Source organism: Carassius carassius, chromosome 45 (assembly GCF_963082965.1).
Source record: "Carassius carassius chromosome 45, fCarCar2.1, whole genome shotgun sequence".
NCBI classification, from domain to species: domain Eukaryota; kingdom Metazoa; phylum Chordata; class Actinopteri; order Cypriniformes; family Cyprinidae; genus Carassius; species Carassius carassius.
Window position 1 is genome coordinate 15,731,678 of NC_081799.1, and position 20,000 is coordinate 15,751,677.

Below are 20,000 nucleotides of genomic sequence, written 5' to 3' on the forward strand. Positions count from 1 at the left end.
TGAGCAATTTCTTTGGATTCATCAGAAAATGCTTCTTGTTCTGAAATGAGAGAAGAAATGCATGATTAGACTCGCTTCAAAAGATAAATCCACTGTATTGCTCTTTAATTATGCAATTAAATTGGAAGGAAAAGACAGAAATGAGAAACGCGATACTTTTGTTGGCGCCTCTGTTCAATTTGAAACCAATAATGAGCATGAATTGATCTGAAGTGAACAAATCAACCTCAATTTATGTATTCAAAAAGCTATAAATCAACTCAAACCATTCGCTTCCTGTAGGTATTTGTAAGATGACACAGAGTTCTTCGTGTTTCACCCTGACCTCGTCCTCTTTTGCCCTCCGTCTGCTCTAGCGGCCCTCGCTCTGTTTCGGAAGACTCCCCGTTTCCCTGGCAGCTGTAGAATCAGCGGTACTCCATCTGTTCTCAGCTGCGACGCGAGACTGACTGGATTACCCAGCATCCCGGCAGAACCACTAGAAACACGGCCTTGCTCAGAGGAAAAAAAAATAAACATAAGAGATTCATTATTTGAACACGTCAACAGCAAAAGAGCTGTCTGGGGGAACATGGGAAAGTCCATCAAAAGAGAATGTGTTATACAAATCCTTTCACGGGCCCAGAAACATGAGCAGGTTTTGAAGTTTCCCACTCATATCCTTTCTGCTTGATCTTGCTCTGTCAGCGCTCACAAGCGGCCCCACGCCGCATGTGGTCTGCGAGGGGGGAATTATCTTTTCATCGGCTCCTGGACTGGGCTCGTCGGTGACTGAGCTGGCCTTTCTGTGTGCCAGGATGGTCTGGGTCGGGACCTGGATTGTCTGGACGCTTTAGATGCTTTGTTTGGCCTGGCTCAGTCAGCGATCCCATGATGGTATCCTACCTGTCTGGCCGTGACCCCCCTTTCCGACTGCCGCTCTTTTCCTGGTGATTATCACCTAATGTATATGAGAAGTCTGCTGTGAATAAACGCCATTTCTAATCTCATATTATCTCCATTATCTACATACTTCTAGTGATGAACGCTTGTTTCAATCTATTCGAATTCATAGCATACTAATATTTCATCAAATTAGCTGCAATTTTTACATCATTATTTTTCAAATGCGTTTAATCTGCATGATTTATTGCCTTAGAAATGTCTCGATGGTCCACCCTTGCGGGAAATTTGAGTGATTTCATTGTCCGTTCTTACCTGATTAATCAAAGCTCAAAGTGTCCGGGCTCCAGGCCAGCTCCAATGGCAATACATCACCCAAAAGTCACTTGCCAATCTGTGCAAAATACAAGAAATCCAAAGGATGAGGATTTTCAAAACTATGCAATACTACTCCAAACTGCTGGAATCCTAAATCCAGCTATGTTTGGCTCTGAGCCCCTTCAGCCAGAACTGATGAAGTTTGTCTTGCATCTTGGACTTTCTTCAGAGGGAAGGGATTGTGGGCAGTATGGAGCTGTTGGTCTATAGTGGGGCAGTTCAATACTTGCGATAAGTATCTCTATTTATGCGCTTCCAGCAAATGTCATTCCTTCATTTTTCACACTTGAATGTCTCTATATGGCAGGCTATAGTGCGGTTTATCAGTGTGACACAATCTTATTCACCTTGGCAAGAAGCAAGAGAAAGCAGAACCATTACTGTAAGGATTTCCTCATGTGTTATTGCATGTACACTCTAGGATAGCATTTGAGAAAATGGAAAATAATTTGCCATTCTTTTGATATTTGTGGATTCAATAGTTTGTTTTTTGGAAGCCTTTTAAAACTTTGATTAAATGTTCTTTAGTTAGCTATTCAAAACCCAAATAATGAGTGTAGGCAGCAATTTTGAAGTTTTCAGACATGCAAAAAATAAAAGCCTTTATTTTTGTATTTTATATTTAGAAAACTGTGTGCTTGGACAATTTAGACATGTTAAAACTTTGCATACAGTAAATGCTTATAAATGTGAATAGATTTAGCTATTCACTCATATAATGGGTGGGTCAGAACAATCACAGGAAAGTTTTATAACTACAAATGTGTTTCGTGCTCAATTTAAACACCAAATGGAATGATGAAACAGTCTCTGTTCACATCTGAAGTTCTAAAATCAAGCCACCAGAAGGAATTGTGTTTATGAACACATTAAGAGCTTATCGCAACACAAAGGCTGTATCTTTTGTTATTTGCCTGCCATTTGGTCGTGCTTCATTTTCTTGTCTCTTTATTTATCTGATGACTTTATTCACAGCGCAATGAATAATGTGGGTTATTAGGAGGTTATGGTGAGAAGCTCAGTAATGCAATATAAAACCGACAATAATAGTGATGACAATGGCATATCTAACCTTTCTTAAGGTCTTTAGTCTAACCAACAATAATATTTGAACATCTTCTCTTAGCAAAATAATATCTGCATATCTTGTATCACAAATCAGTCTATAGTTTCAGGTAAAACGTGTCTCTTTTTTGAGCAGGGTACAAGTAATTACTGTTTTTCTTCTAGCCGTGTGAAATGCCATCAGCTGGCGGGCAAGCAGGTGTCAGGCCCAGTGCATCAATCACCGCGGCCTGTAAGGAATTAGGAACGATGAGCAATCTGTCTCTGTTTGGTTGTCATGGCTATCTGGCGGCCGGGCCGATACGTCTAGCCTGCTGAGAGAAAACTTAAGTGGAATTTCAAACTAGGGAACACACTTTCGGTGGCCTTTTTGAAGCGCATGTAAAAGCCACAAGTTTTGCTAATTGCCTTGTCTCTGTCAAAGAATCTGCTTGCTTTGTTGTTTAATTGTGCCATGTTTATTCATAAGGGATTTTAACTGGAGGCACAGTCGATTTTAACTACTTATGATGTAGATTTGATTAGGAGTGATTTTAGGCCACTAATTGGACATTAATGTTGCAATTCAGTGGAGATTAGAAAGACTTTGTTGGGACTGTTTCAAAGTCAAGTTCTACAAAACATTATAAGAAGATAAAAAAAATAAAAATGAAATCAATTTCATACAGATGGCACCGCAATACCAACATAAGGATAGCTAACACAGCTGAAATAGTTTCACCATATTTTATAATACTTCTAATATGGAAGCAAGTCAGCTGTGTGGCTGTGAGAGGTGGAGTGTGGAAAAGAGAGAGGGATAGAGTAGGAAAGTCTGTCAGTGTCAGGTGTTTGGCCCTTTGTCGGGTACAGCTAAGGTTATAATGCCTTTTTTTTTCTCGGAAGATTGTATTGTCTGTCACAGCAGCCAACTTAGTTACCTCCTATTTTCCTGTCAGCAAAAGGTACATCACTTGTCATCTAAGTTAGCCCTCATCCAACACAAAAACAGTTATGTATGCTAGTGTATGGGGTCATATAGCACATGCTATAGAGAAAAAACATATCCATGACGAGCATATGACATCTATATCATTTTTTCTCCTCACACCCTTTTAATGACCCATTTTGTGACCCTTTTTAGTTGTTTGAAAGTAAATCTATTACTTAAAATACAGAAATTCAGACGTTTTCAGTAGGAAATGTATATATTTGAATAACGTGAAATTAAGTTAAAAAAAATTGGTAGAGGATTCTTGAAACTTAAAAATGCTTGAATGCATTTTTTTTTGTCAGAATGAATAAGCAATATTAATAAACATTTGAATCTGTTAGTGTGAAGTGGCTTAGTTTATTATATCAATGACTGATTAATTTGTCATTTCTATGTTTATTTTTATAAGTGTTTTCTATGGTATCAAAAGAATTTTATCTCTCTCTCTCTCTCTCTCTCTCTCTCTCTCTCTCTCTCTATATATATATATATATATATATATATATATATATATATATATAAACTTGGGTTTATAATGTGGCTCTATCGTGTAAAAATGGACTCTGATCCAGGAAAGAGTTTATAGAGTTGAAACACTGCTGGACAGCATTTGAGGAAACTATTGTGGATGTGAGAGAGCTCTGCGCGACTAAGCAGACAGAAAAGCTGTGTTTCTGGTCCCAGGTGGTAGAAATCACAGGCTGCCTTATTGTTTATTTGTGAAACACAAGCCATGTGGTATTCAGACCTGAGGGACACACCTTTTCATTATGAGCCATATCTATAACCAGCTTTCTCCTCACAGACACAAACCCTGACAGAGATCCACAGCATACAGAACATCAGTGTGTCCGGATTGTAATGCAGGAAAAAATATATTTTTATAATAATATTAACAATAGTCATCATAATTTTTACGATGTTGATTATTATTATTATTTAGTTTATTTAATTTATAAATAAAAAATAATGAAAGCATGATATTAAATCATGAAAAGATAATAGTTAAGTAAAAATACAAACAAAAATCGTTTTAATTACTGTAATGCAGAATATATTTTTATAATAAATGTTTGTGTGTATGTGAAGATTACGTGTCAAAGGATCCTGAAAGTCATAGATTACACTTGTTATGTAAAATATAAATGCAACATGTTGAAATATTGTTCAGTATTCTGGTAGAATATTTGTTGTAAATAGAAAAAGCTGACATGCACCTTCGGTTTCTAAAATGGATCTTGTCAAGATGCTCTTGAAAGTTTGTGCACAAGGACACAGAGGCCTGCATGTGTACATCGCCCTCTACAGCGGTGAGACTGCCATACAAGAGCACTGATGCCACCTGTGTGATACCGACTGTTGATACAGGCCTAAGTCAATCTGCTCGGCCCATTTCACACAAATGAGTCTGACCCTCGTCCTGAAACTGTCCAGTGCTCTGGCTTTGTGCATTAGTGGCTGATCTCGTAGACATTCAATCTCTGATACCCTCTCCCTTTTTGCTCTTCAGTGTGAGAGAGCTGAGTATAGTGATCCATCTATATGTCTGTCTATAGGAAAATATTCACAAGATGCTTGTAAATATTTGTATTCTTACGCAATCGATATTGGAATGCATCAAGCTGAATTAGGCAGATGCAGGATATTACAGAATCCTAGTTTGTATGTACAAATCAGTTGTGTTTCACTTACACTCATCACAACCAGCATACAGTTAACACCAGTATAATCAGCTACTGTAATTTACATCAATTATTTAAGCTTAAAAGACGCAGCTCAGGATTTATGGATTGCCTCAAAACACCAGACACAATCTGCTTTTTGATGCTTTCTGTAATTGCATATTTTTATCACTAGATGTCTCCCTTTCCAGGCATTTTAATTATTTCACTACGTAAAATAGTTTATTTAGATTTTCTTTCCCACACGTTTATCAGTTGATCAATTGTAAGCTAATAAGCCTTTCATTTACAAACGAATGATAAATATCACAATAATAACAATTAGAATAAATTATGAAATAATGTCTTTTGTTAGTTTTTTTACGTAATAAAGATAAAAACTAAAACTTTTTTTCTCGTCCCACTTCAATTTTGTTGTTGTTGTTGTTGTTGTTGTTGTTTTTTTTAACTAGTGTTATTGTGAAATATATGCCTTACGGAGAAGTCACACAATTTCTTCTTATATTACATTTTAACATAAAACACACACACACACACTTGTAGCTATATAACAATTATATACTTGATTTTTTTGTTAACGATGAAAAGCAAATTTAATCAGTGACAAAAATATAAATAGACTATGTGAAAGCATGAATTTGGTTGGACAAATTCCGTCACGTGCACCGTCACCAGTCTGAGTAGCAGAACTAGTAAATAATACACAGAAACTATCCACCTAGAGCTGCCATTTTGGCTCACAAGCCAAACAGCAGTACTCACATTCTACGTAATGCGAGGCACCATTTCCAATATGTGGAGCCAACATGGCGTCGTTTTACACATGATGTCTGTGGTTTTACACCAACCATTCAGCATCCATATAAACCTTGGGAGGATCCTCTGAAAAGAGGAAACAGACCCGCCATTTTCCTAGGAGCCTTTTAAACCCAGCAGGGGGAGGCGAGATCCGAGAGGAGAGCCACTGAGGAGGAAAAGGGGGAGTTAAGAGAGAGGGAGAGAGAGAGAGAGAGGAGAGTGCGTGACAGAGGGGTTGCGAGAGAGAGAGAGAGAGGAGAGTGCGTGACAGAGGGGTTGCGAGAGAGAGAGAAAGGACGCTGCTGTTAATAGAAGAGAAAACGTTTGGTACGTAAATGTCGCGATCAGCTGACGGCATACAGAGCAAACTTAATTTGGACTCTCTGAAGCGGCGGATGCGTCTTACTTGCAAAATCTCATTTCTTTTCTCTTTTCCCTGTCAGGTGGCGGAACAGTGTACATCCCAAGGACTAAAGCATTGCCTTTGGATTTAGCAGTCCGAGCATATTTTCCCCCTCTTTTTTTGTTTTCCCCCTTTTTCTGTTTGTTTAAAACTGCGAGGATGTCTGGACAGAGCATAACGGATCGGATAACGGCAGCGCAACACAGTGTTACCGGTTCCGCGGTGTCCAAAACGGTGTGCAAGGCAACCACGCACGAAGTCATGGGGCCAAAGAAGAAACATTTGGAGTGTAAGTGTCATGGGATTTTTTTACTATAGTGCTTTCGGACCCGCGTTTGAAAGCTACGTCAGTCACTCGTCGCCCTGGGAACGAGAGGTTCTGGGCTCGAGGCCTGCTAAAGAGTCACGTTCAGTGCTGCTCGTGCTGTTTAACCAGCTTCCTCCAGCGACCTTTGCTGATGTTGAAACAGGGAGCTTTGAGATAGCATGAGTACAGTGCAGTGCATTTAATGATTTAACTTGCTAAGTAATAATTAACCACATTTAAAAATGAGCCCATCTGCTGTCTCATCAGGACGCTTGCAGTTTGAGTCGAATGGATTAATTGAGAAATCCGAATGATTGCAAACAAACGTGCTTTCGGTGCAAAATAAAATCACTGTCTGTCTTTTTGAGGTTGCAAAACACAAAGCAGCAAGTTTTATCAGGGTCACATTGATATACGACTAATGTTTATTTCTTAGGGGGTAAAGGCAAAATGATAAGTCTGGAATTGTTTGTTCAACAGCGTGTTTATGAAATCCATTTTCACATGGCAAACAAAAGGAGCTAATAACTGCAGAAAGTCCAAGCTGCTCTTTTCAGTGCAATGAAAGTTTAAGTGATCACTGCTGTCAAGCATATTTTTAGTGATTAGCAACTTAAATTTCACTTTATTCTTTACGCAAAAATATCTAGTGACTTCAAAACTTGGAAAATATTGTACATGGGACATGTTTTTTTTTTTACAGTGCCTTTTTGGAGCTTGACCGCTGTATTCATTATTCATAAAATATATAGAATTGATATATGATCAATACATATTACACAGAAATGTGTCCAAAATTAGGCATTAAATTGAATAAATTATAATTTTCTTATATGCAGTCCTGACAACATAGTGTTATTAATGTCTTGAATTTACAGATTAGGCAAACCCTAGAGTTATTCAGTTCTTTGGTTGTAGTCGATTTTACAATTAAAGTGAAAAATCTGCTGACTGTTAAAGGTTATGTAACATTTCATTTAAGATGTACTGTGGCAGGTGTTTATAGAGGACATTGTTGTAATTGGCTCAATCCTGGCAGCGGCTGAACTCATGAGACTGTTGTGTCAAGTTAACTTTTAACTTTATGAAGATGTCACATTTTTTTGCTTGTTATGAGTGTGGTGGAATCAGGTTGTCTTCTCTGAGTGAGATGTTCTCAGGCTCTCACAGGTGCTGGTGCTGACAGCTCTCATAGAGTCGGATGCCCGGGGTCTCTAATGATTCTCAGGAAGCACACTGGCCTCATTTAGGGCATATTATGCCCTTATCAGACCGTTAAGAATAGTGTGAATGTTTGTGTCCTTTCTAACTCGGTGAATCAATTGCAGTTTGTTATTAATTTGTTCAGTTTTGCAGTTGCACGTTTGTGTTTGCAAACTCATTCTTGTAGTACAGTTCTTGAGTTGTGATCTTTGTTGATCTGTGTGTGGTTTTTTTTTTTTGCATAAAAATGTCATGTCAATAGATGTGGCGCCATCATCTGATTTAAATCAAGGCTGGTGGTACCACCATATCAAGTCTTTCGCCTCATACTGCCTGTGTACATACAGCTTTTTGCATTCGTTCCTATCCTACAGTGCTAATTTCCTCTGGTGAACTATTTTTAACTTGGTCTTGACAATACCGAATGGCATGTGTGCTGACAGACGGTTTTTAAAGAGAAGAGAGAAGTTCTGAACTTAGTGGAGGTCAGACCTAATTGCCTTCTTCCTTTAAGAGTATGTGCTTATGTTACGTTCTTCTTGATTACCGTGTCCAGAATGTTGTTTCACAGTAGTCCAGTGCCCTCAGGTTGGTTCCCGTAGCGTGGAGAGTGTGTGTGACGAAGTCTTGTAGGTATTTCAGGGCAGCAGTGTGTTCTGTGCCTGGAGTTTCCTTTGGGACCGAAATAGCAGCGTGTCTCACTCCCCTTCTGTTTGATTTGAACATTAGATACGGCTCAGGCTCCAGCCCCCAGCCTCTTTGATTTGGGCCGGGTTTCCGAGGTAGGGAGAACATTCCTCTTGAACTACCCTTATCCCCGAAATGACCAGCTGGCTGAAAAAAATGTCCTACAATTGTTTCCATTCCGCTTCATGTTTTAGATTAGGAAAACATTTTAGTTTTAGTTAAAAACATGAACATGGTAATAAATAATGCCACTCTATTTAGTTACAAGAATTCTTTGTACTTTCACTCTAATCTAATTTTACTGACTCTCCCAAATAATGGGCCATGGATATAAATATGGGATGTAAACAACCTGATTTGTGTTCAAGATGGTTTAGTGTAAGTAAACCGGTGGATTCAGAGAGCGATTGGATGTGTAGTTGTTGAACTTATCGAATTGTGATCTCTCACACACATACACACCACCAACATCAACAGTGTACCTTCCGCTGTTGTATTTCCATGGCTTGTTGAAGTCATGTTGGCTGGCCTTCTGTGTCTCAGTGCTGTGTAAGCATGTTCAACGGGATCATGGCTTATTCTGGGCGCTCATTCATATGAGTCAGTTCTGCAATATGATAGATGCATCCTAGAATCTGTCCGAGACCGAATCCACCACACACACACTTACTCCCTTATCTTTATGATTTTGAGATACACAGCCGCTCCTAGCAAACTTAGAGCTTGAATTGAATTAACTCATTATGCGTTTTCCATCGGATAGCTTGATTTCCTGTAGCTGCAGAGCTCTTCCAGGAAGCATGTACAAGAATGTTCTAAATTATATGGTGTTCATTCCACAGTGTACTTGATCGGTGGTTCAGAATGTAGTCAAGAAAAAAAAATGAGGTAGCTAGTTTGCCTGGTTTACAACTGAAGGTTTTCAGGACGTGAAATGCATCTTGTCTGATGAACCGTTGGACAGCCGGCGGAAATCGGATCAGTCGTTTGTTGTAATCATAAATTAAAGTGCTCTCATCTTGATTGGTGTTCCTATTGTTTAGTACCTGTATTTTTAAATACACAATTCATAGCCCAATTTTAAAGTTGCGTTCTAGAAAATAGTAGCTTGAAAGCCCCCTGAGCTTACAGCGTGTTGACTGACTGCGCTCTCAATAGGCGTAGCTACAACACCCATAAAACGTCATCTGCTCCAACAAAGTGACCCCTCTGTGCCATTTTATGGTGTCAGATCTCTGTGGCAGGGATCCGCGGTAAGTCAGTCATACCAATGTGAGTGTGTCTACACCCGTGTAAAAATATAGCATGTGACCTGAGAGGCATCAAATGATGGTCGGTCAGAAAGATTGCTGACTCACCACCCTGCTGTGCGAGAATGGAGTCCAGTATGGCTTTTAGAGTCACTGTTTGAACCTCCTAGTCAAGCCTGGCTTTAGAGCGTTTGTAGCTGACTTTCTTCATTTTCCATTTCCTAAATTATTGACCCAGTATGCCATTAGCAAAGTGCCTGTTTACCTCAGCGGTTTTAAGTAATCAAGTATTATGTAACTAGTCACACCAACCCAAATACAGCAGAGAGGGAAAGGTTGTGATGCCCTCCTTACTGCTTTTTGAGTGATGATGACAGAAATTTAGGGCATAAGCAGACCATTCAGCAGGGGCTGCACTCACAAAGTATTTGAAAGTGGTCACAGAATAAGTTTTGTTGAAAGTAGCACTAGTTAGGGCTACTTTTAATGACAGTGCTGTGACTTGTGTGACTGCCAGACAGTTTGCACTGTAAAACACTCTCGGAAAAGTATAATATATTGAAAGGTAAAAAAAAGAAAGGTATAGAAGGTAAAAACAAAAATGCATGGATGGATCAATAACAATAAGATCTGCAAATTGCTGGAGTTACAATAGTTAACTAAAACCATAATAAAAATTGTTACTTGCAATAAAACAAGATATAAATTACAAATTTATTACACTCACTCTCTCACTCTCATTCACTCTCACACACACTTAACTAAAATGAACATAAAATAACAAATTTAAAATAAAAATAAAATTATAACATCAACTAAAACAAATAATGTATTAAAACTATATAGACACAACAATGGGCATTTTACATGCACCCTCTTAATTCGATTATAATGATATTTTGGCAGTATCACATTTCTGTGGCACCGAAAAAGCATGATATACAACCATACAAATGTGTTTTGCATTAGATGTAAATAAATTAAAACAGCGGCCAATAACAAACCTGCTCTTTCTGAGTCCATCATTTGTGCTGTGCATTGGAGTATGTGAATAATGGCAGTAGAAAATTAACCGTAATTCTTCGCGAAAAATACGAATAATGAAAATTGTATGTAAACAGGAGTGAAAAGCTTTGCTCTTGACATGTAAACATCATAATGCGATTAAGTCCTTATTCTGATTATTGGAAATAATCGCATTCGCATGTAAACTTAGTCAATTACTAAAACTTAAAAATTAAAGAGAAAGCAGAAACTATTTTAATATTAACAAACACTAATAAAAAAATCAGTGATACTAAATTAACTCCATATTATGCATTTAGAAAATAGGTGTCAATTTTTATTTCATCCAGACTTTAAAGCACTGATGTGTTTTAATTAACTAATTAATCAAAAAAAAAATTCTGAAATTAGTCATGATTTATCCCACCTAACCTTAAAGTTTTTAGATAAACTTTTATATTGCAATAATTTCACATTTAGTCTTGAAAATAATGTACAAAACAACAAAAAGACAGTATATATTTTAATGTTTAATGGCATCTTTTTATGACCAGTATCACTGATACCAATAGTGATGTCTCTATAAAATTATTTTCCCCCTTAATATTTAACCATTGACTATAGCCTCAACATTGCAGTATAATTGAGAGCTAATAATTTTAACCTTTATTTGACTTAAAAAAAAAATATATATATATATATATTCACATAAACCAGTTATAATGAATGCCGCATTTACCAGTGCCCTCTCATCAGAAATATAGCCTACAGAATTTAAAATTAAATTTATCCAACATTAAATTCTAATTTAAATAGATGAATCCTTAAAGCTATAAATGTATTGATTTTCTCTCTCTCTCTCTCTCTCTCTCTCTCTCTCTCGCTCTATTTTTCTTTGATTGATAGACATCACACCAGCTGGTTATTAGGTTTTTCTGGCTGCTGTTTGTTTAAGAGCTGCTGCTTCTGAACGTGACGTGGACCTGACACGCATCATATTTTCTCTCAACTCTCTTTACCTTTTCTGACTCTCTTCAAGTCTTAAATTCTCTACCAATGAGCTGACGAATTGAATCGTTGAATCGGTGTGTTAGATGAGGAAGACAATGCTGGCATGCTCCAGAGCAGTTTTGAAAACCATTTTGGAGACATGTTTTTAAATGTGACTCATATAAAATATATTACATGCATGCACAGTTTTAAAGCAGCTTTAATCACCTTTTTGGTATCTTCATGACTTAACTGACCACGACATTGCATGCAGCGCACACTGGTGCACTCTGAGCACCGTACAGGTTCCGTGCTCGTATGACTTGCGCTGAAGTGAAGTTGGAGCACACGTGTCCCAATTGATGTGGTCATGAAAATTTTCTGCATTTAAATAAATGTACTTATTTTCAAGAAGTGGGCTGGCCAACTGTTGCATTAATTGTGTAAAATAATATAGTGCGTTAAACTGAAAAAATGCATCACCTGTTTTTACGTGCTAATTTTGAGAGCACTAGTTTTAAACATCCCGTTTTAGGATGCTGTGTTAGAATACTACAAACTTCTATACTCATGCAAAAAATGTCTGTTTAGGGTCAGTTGATTAGTTTTTGCGAATACGTTTTGCACTGAGTTAGAACAGATAGTTTATCAGCATTCCTGCTTCCAGACCCTCCCAAACTCAGTCGAGACTGTAAGGGTCTTGCCTAGATGAACCCAGTGAACCATTTCAAGATACTTCCTGCATTCTTGTAGGTCGCCAACTATTCAAAATCTAAACAGCCAACAGGAAGTTGTTCCAGAAATCAGAAAAATGTTGGGAGCTGATTAAACGGGAGATGTCTGCAGATAGCAGCACACAGTGACTCTTCCTCAAGATCGGCCTGCATCAGGGGAAATTCATGAGTCAAAACTAAGAGTTTGTTCTCACAACAAACATGCTACTTCACTGTCTAAATATGGAAGCAGTCCAAGTGATTCAGATTTTCTGTTGATTGTCTTTGGTTTACAAAAAAACAGAACAACAAAAACTTGATATAAAGGTGCATCTCAATAAATTAAAATGTCATTGAATTACTGAAATGAACTTTTCAACTCAAATTGTGAAACTCGTGTATTAAATAAATTCAGTGCACACAGACTGAAGTAGTTTAAGTCTTTTGGTTCTTTTTTTGTGATGATTTTGGCTCACATAAAAAAAAAACACCAATTCACTACTCAACAAATTAGAATATGGTGACATGCTAATCAGCTCAAAACAGGGAATTGCACGCAACATGCATGGATTTTTTATTTAGTTTTTAATGACCCGCCCTCCAAATAAAGTGACAATTTCTTTACCCGCCCTAAACTGACCCGCGGGTTACCCGTGCATCACTATTGAGTACATGTACAGTAAATGAACATTCCTCCAGAAGGCCAACAATTCACAAGTGTTTTTATTTTATTTTATTTTATTTTTATTGGTCTTATGAAGTATTATAATTTGTTGTGATAGTGAATTGGTGGGTTTTTGTTAAATGGGAGTCAAAATTAAAAGAACTAAAGACTTAAACTACTTCAGTCTGTGTGCATTTAATTTATTTAATACATGAGTTTCACGATTGGAGTTGAATTACTGAAATAAATGAACTTTTCCACAACATTCTAATTTACTGAGATGCACCTGTAAACTGCTTGCATGTTTTTCCCCTTCTGTAATAATTCATCTTTTTAATCTTATGTAGGATTAGCTAATGACCCCAGGAGATGTGCTTCTACATAATACGTGCCATAAAGCATTTTTTTCTAAGATGTTATTTGAGAAAGAGAAAAGTTACCTTGATGATACTTGTTTGAATGTCCATGCCAGTCTGAGGTAGTAACGCTCACTATTATTTTGTTAATGAGTAACTTTGAGAAAACCATTGATAAAATGCCTCCAGTAACGGTGGTTAAATGAGTCCAGACATGAAGTTTTACTGAATAACGTTTAGAATTTTTTCGCATTTATCGTTGAGCAGTTGTTCTTTTTGTTTGTGAAGACATTCTTTCATGCTCTGCCAAAATGTATTTTATTGTATCATGTTTTTTAAATTACTCGTTAAGCTTTAGCAGCTGCTCATTTTTTTGATGAAAACTAATGCATGATTGACTTCCTGAATTATATTTTATTTAGTTTTATTTTATTTGCATTTTTTTCTTTTTTTTTTTAGTTCCCAGTTTATCAAGTTTAACATTTTAGATATTTATTTGTTTCTGGCATATCTGAGTTTCTGTGGCATGGTTCCCTGATTTCTGTGCAGCTGTCTCCTTCATTCTCCTTTCTCCCTCTCCCTCTCTCTCCCCCCCCCCCCCCCCCCTCTCTCTACATCCACTTCCCCAACAAGCTCTGGATTCTACAATGCTGTGAAGTCAAGCCTGCATTCCAGCTAAGATATGTATGTTCTCCTTCTTCTGGCCAGTGAGCTCTGTGAATGCGCTCTGTACATGTGGCATTTTTTTTTTTTGCCATAATATTTGTGTGCTGGTCTGATGTTAACCACATGGTCTTCATGGGAAGTTTTATTTTCTAGATATAATATGTTTTAAAAAGTTATTTGCACTTTCTTATGTGTAACATTCATGCATCTGAATTATTATATCACTCAGGGCTCCAGACTGCGAAAGAACTGAGAAAGTTAGATGCAAAAGAGCGATCAGTGGGAAGAATGAGTCTGGAGCCCCGTCACTAATAATATATATAAAATGTATTGTGTATTGTAACAATATCTAGAATATAAAATAATTACAGAGACCTGTCTCAATAGTTACTGTTGACCAAATTGTTGCATTTTTGAACCATATTACTGGTGGTTCATTGCCTGTCCAAGTTAGCCTGCAGGTAGTCAGCCCTTTGTGCATTGCGTTTATGTGATGCAGTGAACAATGCTGTCTTCTATCTGTCTGCGAGTTAAAGCCTTCGAATCAGGGGAGCAATCATTCACTTAATGGTTTCCTGTCCTCTGCCCTCACAAATGGGTCTGCCTGAAGCGGACCAGAGCTGTGATGAGGGAAAAAAAAAGCCTCTGTCAGCCTGTTCGTTTCTACCTGTTTTCTGTTACCTGTTTGGCCTGTGTCTCCTGTGGCCTCCTGACATTTCTGTACTTTAGGGGTCAGAGAGTCTAGATATCTCTATCATCAGCTTGTTTTATGACTGAGCATTTTAAAGGATTCATGTCGAATCGGTTTCCTGTCATGAACTGTTGGAAGTTTGTAGCATCCGGTTGCTGAGTCCACTCTGTTCTCCTGTCATTTAACAAAAGAAAATGGTATTTGAAGGCTCAGGACACCATAGTGATGCCATTACAGGGTTTTTCCTGAGTCAGAATTGGTCTTCGGTGGTGGCTGACCGGCATGGTCATCCACACACAGCAAAGAGTACCCTAGTACCCACATGATTTGCAAGCCCAATATTGACAATAAATGTTACATTTAAAATAAATACAAAGAAACTAGGGGTGGCACGGTTCAACTTTTTCACGGTTCGGTTTGTTTCACGGTTTTAGAGTCACGGTTTTCGGTACAATTCGGTATGTGCTATGTTCATGGAAAAACTATACTTTCTAATAAATAATAAAAAAAGAATATTCTATCCAACTTCAAGCAACAGCACAAATAAATACAATAGAGTAAAGATACAAACAGTGATTTTAATTTTTTTTTTTTGTATTTTTTTTGCATAAGCATAAGTTTTTAGGATCAGAAATTGAATAAAGTAATCAAATGTAAAACAGCATTGCATATTGGACTGTATAAATTAAAGATTGTTCTTTATTAAAGTTATAAAAGCTTTTTAATCAAGAGCAGTGAGTGATTTCTTTGTTATTGCTGTTCGATTTATATAAAGACTGTCACTTTAAGAGAATGCACTGATACAACAGGCATACGTTCAGCCGGCTATGTCTGCTGTAGGATACTTACCAAGACGGGCATTTTGACATATTTTTTGTGTGAATTTGTCCATTTTAACACAATAGCTACTTCAGAGAAAGCTTAATATTTGCGTGCGTTCTGAGGCGCGGGTTTGCAAGGAGCGCATGCACAATTCTTCTCACTGAGCGCGCGAGCTCGCTTCCTTTGGCTCTTAAATGTTTAAACTGAGTCAGCACCTGGGTGATTATGGAATAAATGACTGCTCATATTCCAGCATTAACTCGCATTGATCAAGAGTGAATGGTTTGTCCAGGGTTTTTTTTTGTTTCAACTTTTTTTTTTCTTTTCTCATCACTATTGTTGTAATGTCTGGGAATCCAAAATGCGCATCCATCAACAGGAACATATATTAGTTGAACCCAGTTTGTTTTACGTGCTATTTATAGCAAACCATATTACAGATGCTTTGTCAAATTTAAATTGAACCGCGGTCCCAGCACGTGCAGAGCCGTGTGGGGTGAAACCGAATGGTTCGGGCTTTTTTCATCGAACCGTGCAACCCCTTAAAGCAACAGTTTTTTTTTTAATCCTATTTATTCATGAAAAAATGACCACTGTCATCCTTTTTTGCCCTCTTTGCAAAAAAAAGCAGTGATTTTTTTTCTTTTTTTTTTTCCATGACTGGCTATCATAGTTTAGAAAGATAAAATAATTTTTTTAAAACCTGATAATTATTTTAGTATAATCTTATTAATTGAAAACGTAGTGTTAAAAGGTGTAATAGTGTTATTTTTTACCATATAAAATTAGCAGCTAGCTAGCAACAGTTTGCTTTGTGCTTTGATCTAGTTTCATCTCACTCCATTCTATCTTTAAACTAAATTGTTTTATAGGTAATTAACTGCACATTATCTTAGGCCTATACATAATACTGTGGATTATTAAGGCTAAATTTTACAAAACACTCTTGCTAAATAGGGGGAAAGCACACTTACTTTCTCATTTCATTATAATGAATCGGCTCAAAGGAGTCATTAGGTCGCGAATCGGACTTGTTGTGTGGTAATCCTGGTTGTTAGGACATCGCAAAAGATTTGTTAACACACACGCAGACACACACTTCATAACTGGATTTTTTCCGTTTATTTAAAGTTATGTCAGCTGCATGTGCGGAATGTCTCTCACAAGTTGTAAGAGAAGATAGGGCAACTTTATTTTTGACTGCAATTCACACCCAGCGGTAATTCAGCCAAAAATATATTCCGAATGCACCACGTGAAACATGGATTCGATCTTCCGACCTTAGGATCAGTTGATTTTGATGTGAGGAGAGAGCAAAAACAGAACTGAAGTTGGAGAGTGTCCGAGCGGGGGTGGGGCGCTGTGCTCGTTCTCTCTGTCACTCCGTCAGTAGCCTGCTTCACTCACAAAACCCAATTACAGATCAAATAAGGCTTTGGCGGGACAAAAAATTGTTTTGTCGGCCGCCAAAAAATTTCCAATGTAGGAAAAACCCTGCATTAGGTCTTATAGTCCATTGTGGCCCCATGAATGCCATCCATCTGTTTAGCTTTGTCAACAGAAAAAAAAAAATAATATATATAATATTTTATTTTTTCATTTTTTTATGGCATACAGTGCATTAATATATGACAGTATGCAGCCCAGCCCATCACTAGCTTTAAGATCAATGTTCCTGGTTCATTATTAACATTAGTCATGCTCTCATGGTAATGACACTTCCTATACATTGCAAATGGTCACTGACAATAAGGATGTCTGAGATCTTTAAGGGATTGGCTTGTTCACCCCAAAATTTTGTGATTAATTACTCACATCGTTCAAAACCTGTAAGACCTTTTGTTCATCTTTGGATCACGAATTAAGATATTTTTGATGAAATCCGAAAGCTTTCTGACCCTGCATAGACACCAACGTAACTACCACGTTCAAGGCCTAAAAAGGTAGTAAGGGCATCATTAAAACAGTCCATGTAACAGCAGTCATCCAATTTAAATTTGATGAAACTACGGAAATACTTTTTGATAGCAAAGAAAACAAAAATAACAACTTTTCATCGATTTCTTCTCTTACATGTTAGTCTTCAGTGCTTCTTGACGAGAATACCATGAGGGTTTACAGGCTTTTATTCTGTTATTTACATTTATTTATTTATTTTTCACCTGACAACAAAAAGTCTCCCTGACATGTTCTAGATTCCTTAACCCTACCCCATACCTAAACACAACTTTTACAATGCCTACCTTACTTACTATCAATAAGCAGCAATAAGGAGTTTATTAAGGGAAAGCTCTTAGGTAATACTGAATGTGTTCCCTAATCTGAAATGTTACCAAATTACATTTGGACAAAATTAGTCGTGTCATTGACCCAAAAATGTAACCATGAGGAAATGGATATTTAGTGGTGTAGGTTTGCATATTTCCACCATAATCATTGGGTGGGTGAATATTTTAGTCTAAAGTAAACATATCTTTCTCTATTAATAGCTTATACCATAACAGTGTCTTATTTGTATGTTTACAAGCACAAGTCATGTTTTAAAGGACTAGAAAATGAAGATGATCATGATTAAAGCTACTCACCCATATGTTGTTTTAAATCCGTATGACTTTGTTTCTTCAAAAGGAGACATTTCTAGACCTTTTTATCCATATTAATTTACAGCTAAGGGAGGCTTCAAGAGAGTTTTCAAGATTAAAAAAAAAGATGCAAAACAACTTTAAAGTACAAAATTTATGCTCTATATTCCAAGTCCAAGTGAGGTATACAGGTTTAGTAATAACATGAGGGTGAGTAAATGAAGACCGCTTTCATTTTTGAGTGAACTATCCGTTTAATATCATCCTATTCCTTCAGCATATTTTATAGAAGCAAATAAAGTCAGTGTAATATTAGAACACTTCCAGTGCACAATTTGGCATGTGATGACTTTTAATATTGCAGAATTTACCCAACAGGCATTTCAAATCATGAGCCTCAATGTCAAAGGAATATGGATATTTTATTACTTAAAGTTTGGTAAGGTTTTTCCTTCAAGTAGGTAAGTGTCAGAGAGTTTGATGTTTAGGCAGAGCGGGTGGCAATTCCTTCGTTTCTCATCACGTGACCATCACATGGTTGGATACACATGCATGTTCACCCTGCTGAACCATCAATCACGTCTATCTCCACTCCAGGGAGAAAGAGATCCACATTGGATGGGTCTTGATTAGGAAAGAGTCCTACAGATGTCTCATTCTTCCCTTCTGATGTGCTTGTTGGCTACATCAGGGCATGTAAGGTAAATCCGTCAGTGTCCGGTTACCCTGGCGTAGGACGATAACAGCATTAAACGTCGTCTTCTGGCTTTGATCTTTCATTCGAGGCCCATGGACGTGTGCTTTCGCAGCGCCGTCATGCTTGGCGCAGGCGTTTTGTGTTGGCTCTGAAAAGTCTATTGTTGTCACGTGGCCAAGCCTTTGTGCAGGTTTAAATGGTGGATGTTATCTGTGAAAGAGAGGGCATTCTATAGCCCACCCATGCTCGCTGTGCAGCATATTTTCACATCCCCACTTCAAAAGGTCATGCATGCACTAATATTTGGTGGCAGTTAGTTGGGAGTGTGTAATTACTCTTGTGTCTTTGAAATGGGTTGTAGTCATGATGAGGGCTTTTTAATTTAATTTAATTTAAGGAGGTCTAGAAGTGGTTTCTCCATCATTTGAATCCTAAAAGAGAGAGGCAGTGGAGTCCCCCCTCGCTGTCTGTGGGAGGCTTCATGAATGGCATGATAAGCTGTGGCCCTGAATGAGTCTCACAGTGTCGGTGGTGTAGAGCGAGCCTTGAGGGATCCCGCTCTCGCTCTCGGAGCGCAGATGGCTGTGGAGTCCAGCCAAAGAACTAATAAAGCACAGGATATCAATGCATGTCTCTCACTCACACCATGTCAGCGCTGTCTGAATGCTAACATACTGAACGGAGGCACCTTAGAATCACACACCGTCCATAGCGTTAGCCGGTTCTCTGGAAACAGTGGCTTTTTTTCAGTAAATAGGTTAGCCGACTTTTATAATGTCACAACATTGGAAACTGTGGCAGGAGGTTACAGAACTTTCAGACTGCATCAATAATTTTTCTATTTTTAATACATTTTCATAAATGTCTTGTCCATTTAGCCAATAATTTGTTGTGTTGTATTGATTCTTTAATGGCCTAATAACAATTAAATAATAATTTTTGTTAACTTAAATAATTGTAGTTGATGATACTGTGCGTGCAAAATGATGAACTTGAAAACATGTTTTATTTCTGATGTTTTAGTTCATCTTTTTGTCGTTTTGTTCCACTTCTTGAACCTTAATTTTGTTTGAGATGAACACTGCCAATCAGAACATTTTAAAACTTAAAATTAAAAAAATGTGCAATGTAATTTTAGAACAATTACATTTTACCACAATCTGTCTTTCTCTAACCAGTTTTAGCC

The 20,000-nt window shown here is 37.5% G+C and overlaps 1 protein-coding gene across 20 annotated transcripts in view; it reads left to right on the forward strand.

Annotated features, from left to right (window-relative positions):
- The first annotated feature begins 5,765 nt into the window (after positions 1-5,765).
- LOC132127702 (phosphatidylinositol-binding clathrin assembly protein-like) overlaps positions 5,766-20,000 on the forward strand; it is a 46,281-nt gene continuing 32,046 nt past the window's right edge. For 3 of the 20 annotated variants that reach the window (XM_059539730.1, XM_059539732.1, XM_059539736.1), the window contains exons 1-2: positions 5,780-6,105; positions 6,222-6,470. In XM_059539730.1, coding sequence (XP_059395713.1) covers positions 6,341-6,470 — 130 coding nt within the window. In that variant the 5' untranslated portion in view covers positions 5,780-6,105; positions 6,222-6,340. Of the gene's footprint in view, positions 6,106-6,221; positions 6,471-13,989; positions 14,041-20,000 lie in introns of those variants that run through there. The other 17 variants (XM_059539739.1, XM_059539738.1, XM_059539725.1 and 14 more) reach the window with 16 other exon arrangements.